The sequence below is a fragment of the Ambystoma mexicanum genome, chromosome 10 (genome assembly GCF_040938575.1).
Source record: "Ambystoma mexicanum isolate Mex_15411 chromosome 10, UKY_AmexF1_1, whole genome shotgun sequence".
NCBI lineage: Eukaryota > Metazoa > Chordata > Amphibia > Caudata > Ambystomatidae > Ambystoma > Ambystoma mexicanum.
The window spans coordinates 339,207,810-339,225,602 of NC_090932.1; the positions used below are offsets into that span (position 1 = coordinate 339,207,810).

The window sequence follows — 17,793 nt, forward strand, 5'->3', positions numbered from 1 at the left end:
GCAGCTTTAGCTTGCATAATTTTGGTTTTGTAGTTTTTTGGGATGGCTTTAAAGGCACTCCTGGTGGCCTCCGAAGGGTTGGCATTCCAAGCAGAGAGTGCTAGCCTTTTTTTGGCCCCTTCGTCTAGTAGGTCCTTTGAGAACCAGGTATTAGAGTGTTTGGCTTTTTTGGCTTTCTTGAGAGAGAGGGGGGCTATAGAGTCGACAGCTTGAGTGATGATGTCATTGTAGGTGGTTGCGAGAGTGTGAGGGTTGTTGGAGAACGGGGCTTGCAGTGCAGGGACCGATGAGAAGGGTGCAATGTTTTCTGGAGTGAGCTACCTTGAGCTTCTAGCGAAGGCAGCTGGGCATGGGGTGGTAGACTTCAAGGAGCATTTTTGGAGAGGAGGTTGAATTGAACATAATGGTGGTCCGACCATGGGATGGGCGTGTTGGCAATTACTTGGAAGTTATGCTGGGCAATCCAATCCAGGGTGCATCCTTTGCGTGTGGGTTCATGGATGTTCTGGGAGAAGCCAAAGGTGGTCAGGGCTTTGTTCACGGTTTGGCATGGGAGTCCTTGGGGTCTTTAAGCCCTAGATTCAGATCACCCAGGAGCAAGACTCGTGAGGTCCTTTTGATGTTGTTAGACAAAGAGAGGAGAAGGTTTTCCTGGAAATCGGCAATGGGCTCTGGGGGGCGATATGTAATGTGCATAGAAAAGGTGCAGTTGTGAGAGGTGTTCATTTTAAGGGGGAGGTAGTCGCAACTAGGACTGATCTGACCTTCAACCACCCTGATGGAGAGGGATTCCCTGGCAATAAGGGCGACACCACCACCTCTCTGGTGAGTGCTGTCTTTTCTGAGTATTGTGTAACCTGTGGGGATGGCAAGAGCTAGTGCAGGGCTGGAACTTTCGTTTAGCCAAGTCTCAGTGATTATTAATAGGTCCAGATTGTCCTTGATAATTAGGTCATTAATGTCAAGTGCATGCGCCGGTAATGAACGTGCATTGATAAGTGCACATTTGAGGGTGTGGGTGGGAGGAGGGGTGAGAGAGAGCAGATGTAGGGGAGCTGGCGTTGTCGTGCAAGGGTTAGTGGCACAAGTCGGTAATAGTAATGGCCATGCCAGAAGTATTACCTGGTGCGTGGGCGTAGTATGGCTGGAGTTATATTGATCAACTGGAAGTGCCATGAGCAGGGGCATAGCATTAGCAGTAACAAGTGGTGGAGTAGACATTACAGCAACATCAACAAGTAGTGCCATAGGCAGGGGCATAGCAGTTCCAACAACATGAGGTGGAGTAGGCATTACAACAACATCAGCAGGTAGTACTGTGGGCAAGGGCATAGTATTAGCCGTAACAAGTGGTGGAGTAGGCATTACAACAGCATCAGCAGGTAGTACTGTGGGCTAGGGCATAGCATTGGCAGTAACGTGGTTGAGTAGGCATTACAATAGCATCAGCAGGCAGTACTGTGGGCAGGGGCATAGCATTGGCAGTAACATGTGGTTGAGTAGGTATTACAACATCAGCAGGTAGTACTGTGGGCAAGGGCATAGCATTGGCAGTAACATGTGGTTGAGTAGGCATTACAACAGCATCAGCAGGTAGTACTGTGGGCAAAGGCATAACAGCAATGGCAGGTAGTTTGATAATATTAGCTATAGCGGTAAGGGACTGGGGTACGGATTTGGCATGGTGCGTACGCAGTACTGAGCACGCCAGATCTGGAAGCGAGGTTGTGGACACAGGGCAGCCTCCAACTGTGTGGGCAGGAGAGCGAATGTCCGACATAAAGTTATCAAGAGTTGGCGACGGGGCTTCTCCTGTATTTTCATTGAGGCAAGTGTTGTTGGTGAGACAGTGGCAAGAATCATGTGGCACGTCACAGAACTTAGCAGTAGATCTTAGTGGAGATAGGCATGGTTGATGTCCCATGTGATTGGACAGGTGTGGGTCTGTGATGTAAACAGTGCCGGCAGCTGCCCGAGGCATAATGAGTGTGTGAAGTGCAGCGTTCCTCGCTCCAATATTGAAATGCAAATGGGTGGGCACGCCAGAACGGAACCTGGCTCCAAGCCGGTGGTTGCGGGTTGCCACGCAAGGGGCGTGAGTGAGGGGTTGGGCAGGGCGCATGCGCGAACGGAGTCGCACATTTCTAATGAAGCACGGGAGGGATGGGAGGAGAGGCGAGTGATAGGCTTTCCCCAGTGGCGAACTTTGAGGCAAGTTATGACACATGTTTTAGCTTGACACAGGTTAAGGCTTTTTAGCTGATGCCTGTGTAAATTCTCCTCTAGGCTCCGAACAGTCAGTTTCTCTACCTTTCTGACTCCGACTGGGCTTGTCTACTAGCTGTGACTACTGGGAGGGACACCATAGGAATTCCTACATTCTAATCTGTGAGCCGTGACGAAGACCCTTTCAAAGGTAGGGCCAAAGTGACTTTCCACTTACCCCCACACACTTCATGCCAGGAATGTATGCGCAAATGTTTACTATAGCTAATATTATATATTGTTTCAATTACCAGGGTTGTTATTCCCACCAGTGAAAAAAGTTGTTCTTGGTTCCCTGAAATATACGTGAACAGCTTGGACTGTCCAACCCTGACTTACACCAGGTGAATGATGATGGGTAACACCATGTCAGACTTACTACATATTACTATACCGTATGCCTACTTATTATACTGATTACACCTTACTCTGTTTAGATTGTAGATTTCTCTATGGGTGTGCACATAAGAAAAAAAGCAGGATTGATTGCTCCTAAGGAAGGGAGTCACCCCGAAATGCATAGAGCTGTTGATCACATCTTGCTGATTTTGCAGTTAAAAGAATGCATTCTCTTCTTTTAATGAATGTTATTCATACATTTATTTAACTATAGTTGGATAATTTGATCTTTTGAACTTTCTTCCCTCTAGAGGACCATTTATGAATTGACTGACTCATTCAGAACAAACGATTGACTGTCATACAGTATCAGTAGGAATGTGGGGAGGAGGGGGGGTGAGAGTGTTCCACAGTGTGTGGATATCTTTTGTTTAAGTTGAGCTTCTAACCAAGTTGTTGGGTGTGTTTGGCACATCACCGCAATCTTTTAGTAAACACGGCTGGCATCTACTGGTATGTTGCAGACATGGGTCTGGATGCTTTTCAGTTAGGAACTTAGCATTACATTATAGGGGCAGCATATCGGACCTTCATCTAAGGATCGACACCATGTCCAAGTTAAGGGTTCACTGCTTGTAAATGTTTAGTGATTCTGAGGTTTTAGTCAATGGGGATTGTGTTAGTCTTGTTCCACATTCCAGGACATGGGTCGGCAACCTTTGGCTCTCCTGATATTTTGGATGCGACTCTCAACCGCCATAGCCAGCAAAGTCAATGGACAGGGATCATGGAAGCCAATATTTTCTCACCAATGCACTAGGACTTGGACTTCAATGTACTTACAACACTCAAACAATATTTTAATCCCCAATTATTTATTTATTACATGTTTTGTTACCTTGTGGTGTGAGACTTTCAGGGCACACCCACATACTCCATGTGATGTTCCCCCTAGATGTGTGGGTTACACCTGTATTATTATTCTCCTAGGCTCGTGTTCCAAGGTTGACTGAGCTAAATATTGAAGCCAAGGCGAGAATTCAGTTTAAACTAGTTTTCTTTATTGTTGAGAATATGACACAAGATTGATGCAAACAACAACATGGACACTATAACATAACTCTGAAAAATGTAAGGTCGTTGTGTTCCCTAAGGTCTACGAAGGTCAAATACTGGGCCACCCAAGTTTGGGTTTAAAGGGGTGCCCGCACTCTGGGTTCCCTTCTCTTCTTCAGTGTTCTCTCTAATGTCTCAACATAGTCTCACCTTGGGCTTAATGCTTTTCTGCACCATTCTAATCTCAATTCCTGCCTGCAGATTTCCCAAACCCCTCTTATCATTGCTTCTTTGAATCTTCTCTCTGCTGCATCTCAGTTCAGATGTAAAGGGCTTCACTTCTTTTCTGATCTTCTTGGAATCTCTTTTCCTCTATTCTTCCCAGAGTTGCCTCCCATCTTCTTCTTGGCTGGCGGGGTACCAGGTGTTACGTCCTTTGAGTTTTCTATCGGTTGGATTTTAAGACGGCGTCCATCACTTCCTTGCCTTAAGATCCTATCTGCTACCTCTTCACCTCCCTTGCCCCGTTCTGGTTCTACACCTCCTCGACATCAGGCCATATGCTCAATCCTTGTCCCACCGTGGGCTTGACCCATTCAGATAGGGGTTTCAGCCCCGTGTCCTGCTTTGGGTCAAGCGTTCCTTCTTGTTCCTGCCTAATTTCAGTGGTTCTCAGTATCTGCCTGCTGTTCTACCAGTGCTTCCTATTGACCTTCACCTCGTGAAACTCAACCCCTTTCACCTCCATGTGATATCTTTCTTTGACCTGATGACCTCCTCCTTTTAGCCCTGATGGTCTCCTCCTTTCAAATCCTGATGTTCACCAATCTCCTCCTTCTGATTGTTCGCCAACCTCCTTTTCCTTTTTCCGCAAGACTCCATCCTTCTTTTCTTCCACCTCTTCCAGCTTTCAAGCTTCTTTGTGCTTTCAATTTGCCACCTACTTTGGTACTATCTCCTAACTCTCACCTCCAGATCCTTCTTCACATACCCACACCGCCTGAACACAGCACTGTACTTATGTAGCCCATTAATGTGTCCCCTTTTGTTGGGTTGAGGGAAAGAGTTTGCATTTGTGCCGGTAGATGGGAGAGGGGCCAGGATTGGCTAATCTTAAAATGCCCATATGTGTTTAATGAGGGTTTCTGTATGTGGAGCAAGGCTTTAAAAGGAGGGTCTGCCATTTTGGATTTTACTTTTCCCGTGGGTAATTTTTCTTTATGGCTGCTGGAGCCCTTAGTGATTGTGATATAAACTGGAAAGAAGAAGCCATTTTGAATCGGACGCTCTAGCGAGAAAGTGGCTCTGGAGAAGGTAATCTGTTTTGGATGTCTTTGTGGACTCGCTCAGCAAGCCCAGCAGAAGATTTCAGAATGCTTCTATATGCTGACACAGGCATGCTGGGAGAGTCAACGAGAAAGACTCAAAAGGCCCCTGATGTCTGGGTAGGCTGTGGTTAGTGGTACTGGAAGAAAATATATGGTGTACTACATTATGTGGTTGTGGCTCCAAGCTTTGATCCCTTAAAGGGACAGCGTAACCCCTCTTCTTAGGTCCCTAAACAGAGTGAGAGTCTCTCTTGGAGGATAGGGGTCACCGGATGTTAATGTATTAAGCAACCCTCATGCATGTTCGATGTTTCTTAAAGCAACAATGCCAGTGACTATCCCTTTCCTACATAATTGACTGGCCACAGTTGGAGAATGGAGGGACAATGGTATCACTAATGTTATTCAAACTAACGCTTCCTGTTAAGGAGCCAAGTGTCTTAAAGAGACCGTAATACTATCTCTGACTACGTAACATGCCCTTGACCTGTGCCAGGGTCTACCTGGGGGACACCAGGGGGTCCTCTTCCAACCATCCCGCCCCACCTTGTGCTAGCATGTTTCATTTCCCCTGGGGACATAAACTGGTTATATTTTGTTTCTTTTGCAGTACTTGCATTGGGTAGGTTTTATTTCTCTTGTGGAAGTGTATTTTCTAGGTTTTGTACTCGAGTAGTTATTATTTTTTATGTTTATTTCTCTGGAATAATGTTGGGCATTTCACATTTCGAGGATTTTCGTCTCCTGGTGTGTTTTTTTTCTTTTAAAACTTATACGTGGCATATTTTTTAAAGGCAAGACTTTATGTAGTGTCAAGTTAAAACCCTGAAACTGTAAACAAATGTGTTTTCTCCCACACCCAAACACATTTAACATTTAAATAATTAATTTCTCAGACCCATACCAATCTCTTCATAAAATAATTACTTATGCAGCAAATTGAAGATAGGAACATAGCTTGTAATCATAATTTTAGTCACTATCTCCACAGTACTTAATTATTGGGAAGATTAGTGATGATGAAATGCGGGACCATGTGACACAATTTCAGTCTCAGACAGTGGCGGAAGTCTACCTCCTAATCTGCTCAGCTGCACCACTCCCAGGGTGAGCGTGTGCCCACCGGCCACCCCACATTTCTACCAGTGGCCCATTAAATGCCCTTTTCTTGTTTCATTGACCGTCTACTCCTCTCATGGCCCAAGTAAGGTCCTTCTCCACAGCGGCCCTTTTTCTACTATCCTGTACTATATAATGTTCTTTTTCACTATCCCATTGCCCTTAATGCACAAATACATGTAATACTTTGTGTTATTTAGTTGGCCAATCACCGTCTACTATCTTGACCCTTCTAATGCCCTTTTATACTTTACTTCATGAGATATAATAGTTTTACCTTTTATTTACCACATTGCAAATAGGCATGACTGTCAGTAAGTGAATGCTTTTATGATTATAATTTGAAATTGAATATAGTGCTTAGAGGCTGTGTAATCACTGGTGTGACAAAAACGACATTACAAATGGGTACATGATATGCTAAAAGAGATAATCGATTGAGGACACATAAGCAAACCCTTCAACTGATAGTCTGCAGATTGGATACATGCATATTATTAGCTGGTATTACCAATCGTTTCACAAAATTAGTACTAGTATGCAGTGAACATGCAACAAAAAGAATGCACTTTCTAAGTGGTAGTGCCCACAATAGCAGGCTTTATGGAATGGTAACAACCCAGAGACCAAGTGAAAGGCCTGAGCAAAGCAAGGACATTGAACAAGGTTCTCCAAGATTGTTGCCGACCAGCAAAACCAGCCGGTTGGGCTCTTCTAGCTATTACCACACCAGCATGCTGTCTGGGGTGCTAACTACCTCCCTTTTTAATGTTGAAAATGGCTCAGCGGCCATATCTCCAGTTAGGAAAATACACAAGGATGGCTGCTTTGGAAATGGGAGAAGGAACTACTAGTAGTCCCGCCTCTATTTACACACCAGGCTTGGTAGCGGGCAGCAGGGCGAAACCAGAGTCAGCTGTTCATCTTAAGGTGATGGAAGCCTAGGAGAATTAAGGTGGAGGGTGGATTGTGGTAAGCCCCCCTTTCCCCGAGCCCTCTGATCAGCTTGGACATACAGTGACGTCACTGCAAGAGTGCTAATTATCAATGATCTAATATCCACTGTTTTGAAGTTTAGTGCCGATAATCATGTATTTCTGCAAGACTCTTGGACCGCCTCCCTGTCTACCTCCAACTCGCCCCATCACTTCTACAGTTCAGGAAGGAGCTCAAGACCTTCCTCTTCAAGGAATGGCCCCCAATAACACCTAAGTCCAAACACCTTGCATTCCCCACCCTACCTGAGACTCAGTGATCTGCTCCTCACTGTCTCCCCCCCACATCCCCGGTTGCTTGTAGATCCCTGGCTGCCAATTGGCCACCCTCGCCCTCCCCTGTTGGCTACCCTCTCCTTTTTTCTGTGCTTCCCTCACTGTGTTCTTTCCCCTATGATTGTAAGTGTTCCATTGCTTCCCAAAGCTAGGCCTGTGCTCAATAAATACCACAATAATAATAATAATATTGCATGGATGAATTCCTCTTATAGACTTAATTATCCCCCTTCCTTTAATGCTTCCTAATGGCAGTTAATGACCCACCAAATATCTTACGATCAGCTATTCCTTTAGTGCAGCAGTGGGGAGGGGATTGGGGGTATCGTTGCAAGGCTCTTCATCACAATTCTTACCACTGAGATGAACATTTTCACTTGGGCTGAAGTGGCCATCATAAAAGTGGGCCATTAAGAACTTAATGTTGACATTTCGACTGAGCTAATTGTGTGCTATCCGTACCATTCTGGTGATCATTCCCCAGATCTTCCAGTAGAAATTCCATATCCTCCAGTGGACCAACAATGTTCTTTCCAGGGCCTCCTGATAAACTTTCTACCATGAATGGGCCAACGAGGATCTTTTGAGCACCATCTTGTTAACTTCTCTGTTTGCCCATCAGAAACCTCTGCTCTACATTACCACAGTTCTGATCTTGTGATTATTAAGGATCTTCTAGCATTTATTCCCGCTGGGCCACCATGGGCTTCCTCATGCAGTTCTGTTTTATTTCCACAGGACACATCAGGATCTCAGACTTGGGGTTAGCTATTAAGATACCAGACGGTGATAGCATTCGAGGAAGAGTGGGCACGGTCGGATACATGGGTAAGTGGCACACACTATGTGAGCTTGCATCTTTTGGTTGATAAAGCATGTGCAGGCTGGAATCCGTCTTTAAATCTGCTCTTATGACGGATGCCCTCTTGCCATGGAAAGCAGTTATCTCTCTAAAATTAACAGCATCAGTGAAATTGGGGTTCAAGTGCTAGGAACAATCCCTGGGCACCCACGTTTCTAAAAAATGCTGTAACATGACCTAACACTGTGAGTTGAATTCATGGAGTAAAGCTTGCCTTTACTAAGGCGAGTAAGGGTTGGAAGAAAACTCATTGATGAGCAACTTACAATGTGCTGCAGACAATTATTTTAGGGGGTTTAGGACACATTCTTTTAAAAGCTGGCTTTGTGTTTTTGTAGACTCATGCTGTTGGGTCGGTACTAAACCCCAACTGTGCATACATAAACAAGCTACCAGAAATACTCTGTATTTACCAACTAATGACTGTTAACTCAGACAAATAAGCTCGGAAGAAAGGAAACAAACAACTATTTGCAGCATTAATTCAGTGTTTTAGTGTTACCTAGAATTCTGCTAAAAAAGCTGTCTATCACACTTTGGGCCGGCGCTGGTAGCTGGCATTGGTACAACTGAACTGTAATAAGAAAAGGGCTGTCGTGTTCTTAGTGCGGTCCTAGACTGTAACAAATGGGATAAAGTGTCCCCTTTCGTAAATTATAAGGCTATTGCAAATAGCATGGGGATTTTGTGACCCTATAGAGGCACAATGCTGCATGCAGAAAACCTTTATACGGTTATAAAACACTGAGGTGACTTGCAATGTTTCTATATTCTATAGTAGGGGGGTACCTTATCTCTTATAATATTTACTTTTGTATTCGCTTTGGCCGCTGCTGAAAAGAGACTGGTGACGGGAGCACAAGCAGTTCAAATTCGTTTCACTATTTTGCTGTTTTCTGTGAAGAGGGTCCGCAATTACAAGGCTTTTTTTTTTACTCATTTGAATTTTTTTATAAAGTGCTTTATACTGCAGTGTTGATGTTTAGGAGTGCTAAATAACAGTTGTTTCTGTACTCGATATAAGATCTGAAAGGATGGTGTGCTGAATCATCTTACCTTAATATGCAAGCGCGACCCCATTGTGACATGCATGACATGCACAGACATGAACACACACAGAAAAGATGATCTGAGCAACCAAAATTCTGATAAGAGGTCAGAGTGCCCTCTCTGCATCAGAGACAGTGTTTCATTAGATGATGTTGCATACTAGCGTATGTAAACATGTTCCATGTAAAGCACTTTGGATAAAAGCGCTATATGACTAACAAGTTAATATTGTTTGTAAGACGAAAAGCAACTGTGATGAATCTGATGATGTCATCACTTCTTTCCCAGAGGTAGCCTCTCCTCTTGTGGCAAGGGGACGGCAGCCGCTACTTGATCCTGACATTGTTAGTTATAGGCACATACCCCCCCCTTTTAGGGATGTTGCTTCTCTTCCTCATGATATGATATGATAGGTTATGTAATACCCAGAGCTTTCTAAGCGTGGACCAGGGGATCGAACCTGTTGTTAAGGATTACAATCAGGCAATACACCCTGGTCTCAGCCTAGTATGTAGTGCGCAAATGAAATACATATTTATTGTGTCTATAGGTTTAATATTCTGAGTGATATACCACTCATATTACACCCTTCTCAAAGTACCCCTCCCTGACCCCCCAGGTTACAATGGACCAGGAATCAGGTTGGTTGGTAAATGTATTATTTATTTATTTAAAATTCAGATCAAACACAAGTGAATATATATGTGGCAGCAATCACCAATGTGGTGACAAAACAATTCAGAAAGTAGATAAAGCAGTAGAATTCACTTTTAGCAATACAGAATATAAAACACAGGAAAAATAACAGATTTGGCTTGTGAGGAGATAGCGCTTAGGTTAAGGTCTCCCCCCGCGCAGTTCTTAATTCACAAATAGGCAAATCTACACAGTCATAGTTATGCAGCAGGTATTCAGGAATGTAGGACAGAGTACAGTGTTCGAATATAAGCTTCCCTCCCCACACAAGAGAGAAAAACGTTTTGAGAAATTTTACACTTTAAAATGACAGTTGAAAATGGCTTTGTGAAACAATGAAAAGTGTGCAAAAAGTTCTTAAATTGATATAAATTCCTATGGGAGCAACACTAAACAGATTCTAACAAACCTAAGGTATCATATGAGCAACAGAACACACTTTAAATCAGAAATGGAAGTGTGGAAATACTTTGAATGGGAAAATAAACTTTTGCAAAAATGCGAATTTCCGCCTAAATTTCACTGTGCGATTTTTAATAAAAACGGGTCAAATGCCATTTGGTTGTGGATGTAGCTACAGGTCTTAGGTTTAACTCAGAGTTGAAATTAAGTCTCTAGATATAAAATTGAAGAAGTTATACAAGTTTGAATGAGAGGTGTTTTTGAAAATAGACGCAAAATTGAAAACAGAAATCAGTTTTTACAATGACAATAATGCTCTAAACTAGGGTATTCAGGCTGGTTACCAGTTTGAAACACAGTAAGCTCCAGAGTGGTCTGTGGAAACCAACTCCAGCACCTCTGTGTCCTCCTTGGAGGACTCAGTCGTATTACCCATGGGATTATTTTAAAGGTTTGGGATTTTCACAAGACAAAAGGATTTTCAAGAAATTATCACTAGCACAAGAAATCAAAGCAAGGTTTCAAGACTGGTGTGACACTATAACAAGTTCTTACGTTAAAGAGAGGATGAGTTGACATTGGGATAGGACAAGGCAAATATACTGTGGGTCACTATGATTCCTGTTTATACTTAGTCAACTTTAAATTTAAGGTTGGACCGTCAGGTTCTGGTCAACACGGATCGGGTCTACAGGCACCAGGCACTTCTGGCGGGATGGTCATCTGGGTGGTTCTGGTCAATTGGACTGCACCTCAGATTGGATTGCATTGGATTGGATTGGCTTTTCTGGTCACTGGACACTGTAGATTAGCGGGATGGTGAGTTTTAGCAAGCAAGCCTTAGTGGTAGTAAGCCAAACTGGACCAGAATTATTTTTTTGATGGTTCGGGTTTTGGGCCTAGCTGGAACGAGCTCAGCAAATGCTGAGGCCTTGGCTTGGTAAAGAAATCCGGAACAGGACAAGATGAAGAATTCTGGAACAGGGCGTCACGCGGAAATCCGGATGGAGTCAGGAATCGGTGTGCCTGTGTGTGGTGAAGTTCCCTTATTTATCATGCCAAGTGACATCACTAAGTTTATGGTAGGGGCAGAATTAGAATGCACACCCACAAGGCTGTGATAGGGCCAAAACACTTGCCTTTTTCTGGTTAGAAGCCAGAAAGAGCTGTCATATTTTATGATGTGACTTGGGAACTCGCACAATGATTTGGACCACAATTTAACTTTCCCACAAATACGCATTTCAATAATTATGCCCTGTAATAAAATCAGACACATACATTACATATTTTGTGGGTTACCTTTACATCTAACTCCCAGGTCAGTGAGAGCTGGCTTTGTTGTTCTGTGGAATTTTGTCAATTTTAATCATAAAGGTTTGGCCTAAGAATCGCTAATTCAGTACATATCTGTGTAATCACCCTTAGAACACAGGTATACAATATCATATATGCAGCATCAATAATCTTGGCACAATTATTCCTTCTGTGTAACTTTTGTTCCTTATGTAGTACAGGGTTCAATCACATCTTCAAAGAAAGAGCGTAAAATTAGATTTACAACTACCAATTTTTAGATTTGTCCTCCTTCATGTGGCCAAGTTAAAGGTTTTCAAAGCTTAATTACAAATAGGTATTTAAACAACAAAAATTCATTAGCAGTTTTTTTTCTCTTCTTTCCACAGGCAACAGCTGTCAAATTCCTTTGATCAGGGTGGGGTCCAGAGGGAAGTTTCCTGCCCCTCCCCTGCACGGATGAGAGTTGAAGCCTGCCATTGTCTCTAGCTGGGCCACAGATGAATGTCTAATGAGTTCTTTGTTCTGTGTATGCGAAAACCTCCCCACAGCAATTAAGCCTTCCTGCTAGCAGTGGAGTGTCAACCATTCTCAGGCTGAGGCAGTCAGCCCAGAATTAAATATTTAAATTAACTCAATACTGGTGGTTACCTACATCTTTCCTTAAAACATATAAATGAACACAGTTTCTAGGCGGATTTTGACATTTAAAGAATTAGACTTTTCACAAAAACATGCTTTTAAATGGGTGATTTTTGCACTTCCTTCCTGGAAAAGCACATAAAACGGAGTCCTTTACATCAGATTTCCTCTGCAGCACATACATCATATTCAGCACCAGTTGAGTGCTGGGATTTGTATGCAGTCTGGATGTATGTATCCAGCCTTTGCTTGGAGTTCTCCCTGCACAGCTGAAATTGTTACATGTTGCCATTTTTAGTCGCATTTCTCCCGTGGAACTGAAAACAAAATGCTGTTGGGCTGGTTTTTCATGAGATACATTTCTTAGCTGCTGTCAATCAATGAAGCCCGGCTCTTCTGAGCCACCTGGATGATCTGTATGATCTGTAACCCTTTTAATTTCACTGGTTCACTGGAAAATAAATGGATCTTGCGCCAAAACAGCACTTTGAAGGTTACAAAGCTGCATTTTAAAAGGCATTTTCGGTTTTTAGCCCAATTCTGCAGCCTTGCTTCATGTTGAATGTAACAGCACCCACTGGTATGCTCCTGCAGTGAGAATTCTGTTTCCACCCCCAGTTTGACTGTGTGTGGCAGGGGTGTGCAGCCTTTTGTGATTGTGACCCACACGCAGTTTTGCAGATTTTTGCAGGGGTTAGTGCATCCATTTTTGGCTGTTTCTTTCCCCATTTGTAAAGTGGCGCAGTGGGGCACATTGGCATGGGCCAAAATATCCCACACTGTGGTGCTCCGTGGTGCTCTGTGTCGTCTTGCGTCCAAGGCAAGCATGTTGCCCCTGAACTATCCTCCCGAGACGAATATGCCTCAGTGGCATACTCTAATCGTCTCCCTCAAGCCCTTACCAGGTTTACTTCATACAGTCTGCAACATCAGACAGGGAGTGTTATATTAATAACTGAGACAAGGAAGAGGCAGGGAGCAGTAGAGATTACTCCCAGTGAGATCCATTGGCAACTTTCTCAACATTATACTAAAGACACTGTGACTGTAACTGAGACGAGAAAGAGGAACAACAATGAAGATGACTGGGACCGATAAGCGAACTACACGGTCTAGTCTTTGAAAGCTACTCCCTTCTGCCGGGAAGTTTAAATTCATGGCAGCTGACAGGCAGCGTCAGAGAGAAGTGCAGAAGCTGGGTAATGCCACAAGCCATGCAGAGACTGGACAACACGCTACGGGAGAGCAAGCCGTGGGCAGCAAAGAGTGATCGAGGGCTCGCCACCAGTGTCGGAGAGGCAGCGGGAGCCGCTCAGAGTTGAACCAAATGCCGCGAAGCTACAGCGGCTGACGGGACATATGTGGAGCCAACAAGCTGCACAGAGAAAAAACGAAGAGGCGCAGGAAGACCGACCGCTTACCGGGTTGCCTAAGAATGCATGCCACTCCATGAAAGTAATGAGAGAAATGCTGAATTAACCGTATGAAGGGTTTAGCATGGTCTTAAGCCATACCATGAACAGCTTGCTGGGCCCAGACCTGAAAAGATGAAATGCATCAAATACAAGTGCAATTGTTGAAATGAACTTTGTGAAACCGGAGGTGATAAACCAACAGTGGGCAAAATGAAAGATAACTGCACATAAGTCCTGGCAGAAGAGTATACCAGGCAAGGTCAAGTGTTGAAACCCTTGCAGGAGAGTATACCAGGGAAGGCTAAATGTTTGAAAGACTGCATCCCAGACCTGGGAGTACACCAGGCAAAGTAAAAAGGTGGTTAATAAACTACAGTGTAAAAGAATCTCAAGGAAGACCGATGCCATTAGGATTGTGAGTTGTTTTCAAGGTGGAGAGAAAACCTGGCGGGGGATTATACAAAGTGACCTACGAGTCTGGGACCAACACCTAAATTGCAAATATTGGAAAGAGAAACCCAAAGAGGATTCATGTCTTTTGGATTTTGAGTTGTCTTCAATATGAGCAGGAATATGTGTAAAGTAGCCATTCCCTGGAACTGGGAGTACACTGAGAGGAGGAAGTTACCCTCTTGGGTTACAAGGAACTTGTTTATTCGTTGTTTGAACTTTTGCATATTGGTGAAAAGGAAAAATCTGGGGAAGGGAGGCATCTCCTGGAGCTCTAAACCTTGTCCATTTGGAATGGTTTGAATCATACCTTTATGTTGGATTTCAACACTTTTGGGAATCGGAGACAATATCCTTTGCACATTAGAGTTAGTTTAGAGTGTGAGGGCCAGAATAGGATTACGGACACAGGACATAGCTTGCTTTGGACATCTTGACAAAAGAAAGACCCCTTTGTTTTTGGTTGAGGTAGGGAAATTACTCCTAGTTTAGGGATAGTGAGGCATTTTCCAACCGCTTCTTGATTTGAATAAAAGTTTATAACCAAAAACCATTGATTCCTCTGTGTCTGCGTCTCTTTCCTGGATCTTCACACAGCAAACATGCGTGTTAGGACATAATTCAATGTTTGGGGTTATTTTGTCCCACTTTATGGGATCTATAAACAGTTTGCTTTTTCCCTGCAGATTTTCTTGGAACTTTGCTTTATTTTTGTGTTCAGAGAGACTTGTGCTGAAGTCCCGTTGTTGCGGTTACCCCAGGTAGCCCATATGACTTCCACCTTTTTTGTTCACACTCTGTGGCCATTGTCACCATCGCTGAACTAACTACAAGAAAATATTCTACTTTAATTTGTTAGTGCAACCCACTTGGGTTGGATGCACTTTAGTTCCTCTTTGAATGTTTCGCGCAGTGTTTTCTTTGTTGCACAGAAGTTGCCTTTTGGACTTCCTTGTGCCCTCCCCAAGATGGCCGATGCATTCTACATATCCATCCAGGCATCTGCTGGTGCATAGTGACCCACTTACCGCTGCCCGATTGGCTGGGGCAGCATTCTTGTGGCCTATCCGTGGAGCTGGCAGGCAGTAGCCGGCCCTTTTCCAAAGGCCCTCTCCTAAGGTCACGGGGCTTCCCTGTCTGACCCTGTCTGGGCCTGAAAAGGCAGTGAGGAGCCCCCTACCATGATGGAGGATCCTGCCTACCTACCACCATCATCGTGACCATCGTCCTGCACTCATAGGGAAGCTCCCATCCTCCATGCCTTGCCACATTCACTTTCTAACCCCGGTGGCCTTGCATGCAACTCTTGATCATTCTCCTTCCCATATCTAGGATTTCCATAGCCAGCTGTGACCCACCCTACCCAAGACCCACTGGCTCACTCGCGTCCAACGCTGTTGCCATTACACAAGTTGCCTGGCCACGCTTTCAAATTCGGCAGCCTTTATACTGGTCTTGTGGTTCCTCACACTGTGCTACTTGACTTTTGTCTCTGGAACAGATCGGCTCTCCGTTGAAATCTATCCAACCTCATCTGAGCTATCATATGGAAGCCAGCACTCTTCTAACTGCGTCACACTGTTCCTATTATTTTATGTGCTCTTATTCTACTGATTGCTTCTCCACTAAAGCGTCACTCTGTTCCACCACATGCATGTTAGGCGCATCTTTCTATTTGCCAACTCTTAACTGTGTGCTGATTGTTTTTGCTTTCAATCCATGTTCAGTAAAGTCAACGCTGCTCACCCATTTCGCAGTCTGTGGCAAATAGTTCCTTCTTCTGACTTTACTAAAGTTGTCGCCTTTCCTGCTTTTCCTGGATACACCATTTTGGTTACTCATAACCTTTGCACTGTTAAAATTCTGCGATTTTCCATGTGTGTTTGATTTTCTAGGTGTGTTTTTTACTCATCTGTTCCTGGAGTGGCTCCCATGACACCATCACAAGCTGCCCACACTATACCTGGTGTGCTCCTCTCCTATAAGTTGCAAAGACAATCCTGTGTACAACCGTGTTCCCCTTTAACTACTGTACTGCCCTTTGCAGCAACATATATTCTGGTTGCTTACACATCTGGCTTCTTCAATGTTTCTGTAATTGGCTGTTTGCTTTTTAAATTCAAATCTGGCTGTGCTGGACTTTGGTTTTGTGAGTTAACTGCTGCAAATAGCCTCATGTCCTGAATGTGACTAGCAACCTGTAAACTGCATTCTGCTGCTCTCCAGTGCCCCCGCCCCCTTGTGTGGTCCTGCCCTGCCCCTTGTAACTGTTCCCATGTGAATATTGCTGGTGTTTAAAGCTCCACCTCCATCTGTACCTGCTTAGCTGAGAGGCTTTTTTGTGAGCTTATTTGTGCACTGTGCAGCTCCCATGTCTGTCTCTCTCCCTCCCCCCACCACTAACATGGCACTCTCCATCTCCCCTATCAACTCTAACTGCTACTCTATCACCTATCCTATCTCCCGCATGAAGTCTGGAAGAAGAAAGCTTAAAAAAGCCCTTCTGTCCTCTAATCCAGCTCCTCTGCCAGACAAACCCTCACTGATATCCTCTTTCTCGTTCCTTCGGCAGATCTCTGGACCCCGCATATGATCTCTGTATTCTGTCCTGTCCCTCCTCTCCCATTAATGGTGGCTCCCACTGGGAAGTCCTCATGGATTTCTTTGACTCCTCCAGAGTCATCATTAATGTCTACCTAAATGGCACTGTCATGGTGCAAGGCCCTCAGGCCAATCTCCTCCTCTTTGATAGGCGGTTCCCTTTCCTCATCAACTTCCTCTCATCTCCAGCTGTCTCATACTCTCCTCCCTTGGTTACCTTACCCTCTTTTCCTTCCTCCTCTGCCCCTTCTCAAGCCACCTCCACACCTCCGCAGGGCATACCTTTGATTTGTACCTCTCCCCGGAAGGTCTTTAAGGCTGGCAAACTTCTCCATCTTGCCTCTCTCAACTCTTGCTCGGCGGTCAAACACTCCTCTGACATCTGCCACCTCCTAGAAGAACTTGACCTTGGTGTCCTCAGTCTTACCGACGGTATACAAGAATAGAGCTGTAGAGTCCTCTTTTTTTAGGGGACTGTGTGGAAGAGGACAGGTAGTACAAATGTATACAGAGGGGGTGTCCACAACAGCTTCCCACCATCACACGTACTAGACATGTCTAATTGCAAAAGCACCAAAAGGAACTGTCATTGAATATATTTAGACAGAGTAATAGAGATTTTTTACATATTTTAATTAATAAAGGACAATTGCACAACAATATGAGGACACATGAAATGGTTGAAATGTTTTCCTCACGTCCCTACTAACCACACCACCATCTTGTGAGGAGACTTCTTTCAACCTTATTAGGGGCTCATTGATGCTAGTCATATCTGGTTGATTTCACAATGCTTTTTATGTGATGTTTTTGTTCTTTTTAACAATTTTTTTGTACTTATGTGTACACATTAATTAAAATATGTAAAAAATCTCTATTACCCTGTCTAAATATATTCAATGACATAGTTCCTTTTGGCGTTTTTGCAATTAGACACCCCTAGTACGTGTGAAGGTGGGAAGCTGTTGTGAACACCCCCTCGGTATACCTCAGTCTTACCG

General features: G+C 44.1%; 1 protein-coding gene across 1 annotated transcript in view; it reads left to right on the top strand.

Moving 5' to 3' along the window:
• LOC138491423 (G protein-coupled receptor kinase 5-like) overlaps positions 1-17,793 on the top strand; it is a 901,946-nt gene that overhangs the window by 794,019 nt on the left and 90,134 nt on the right. The window contains exon 11 of the mRNA XM_069617943.1: positions 8,117-8,206. Within this exon, the coding sequence (XP_069474044.1) occupies positions 8,117-8,206 (90 nt within the window). The remainder of the gene's footprint in view (positions 1-8,116; positions 8,207-17,793) is intronic.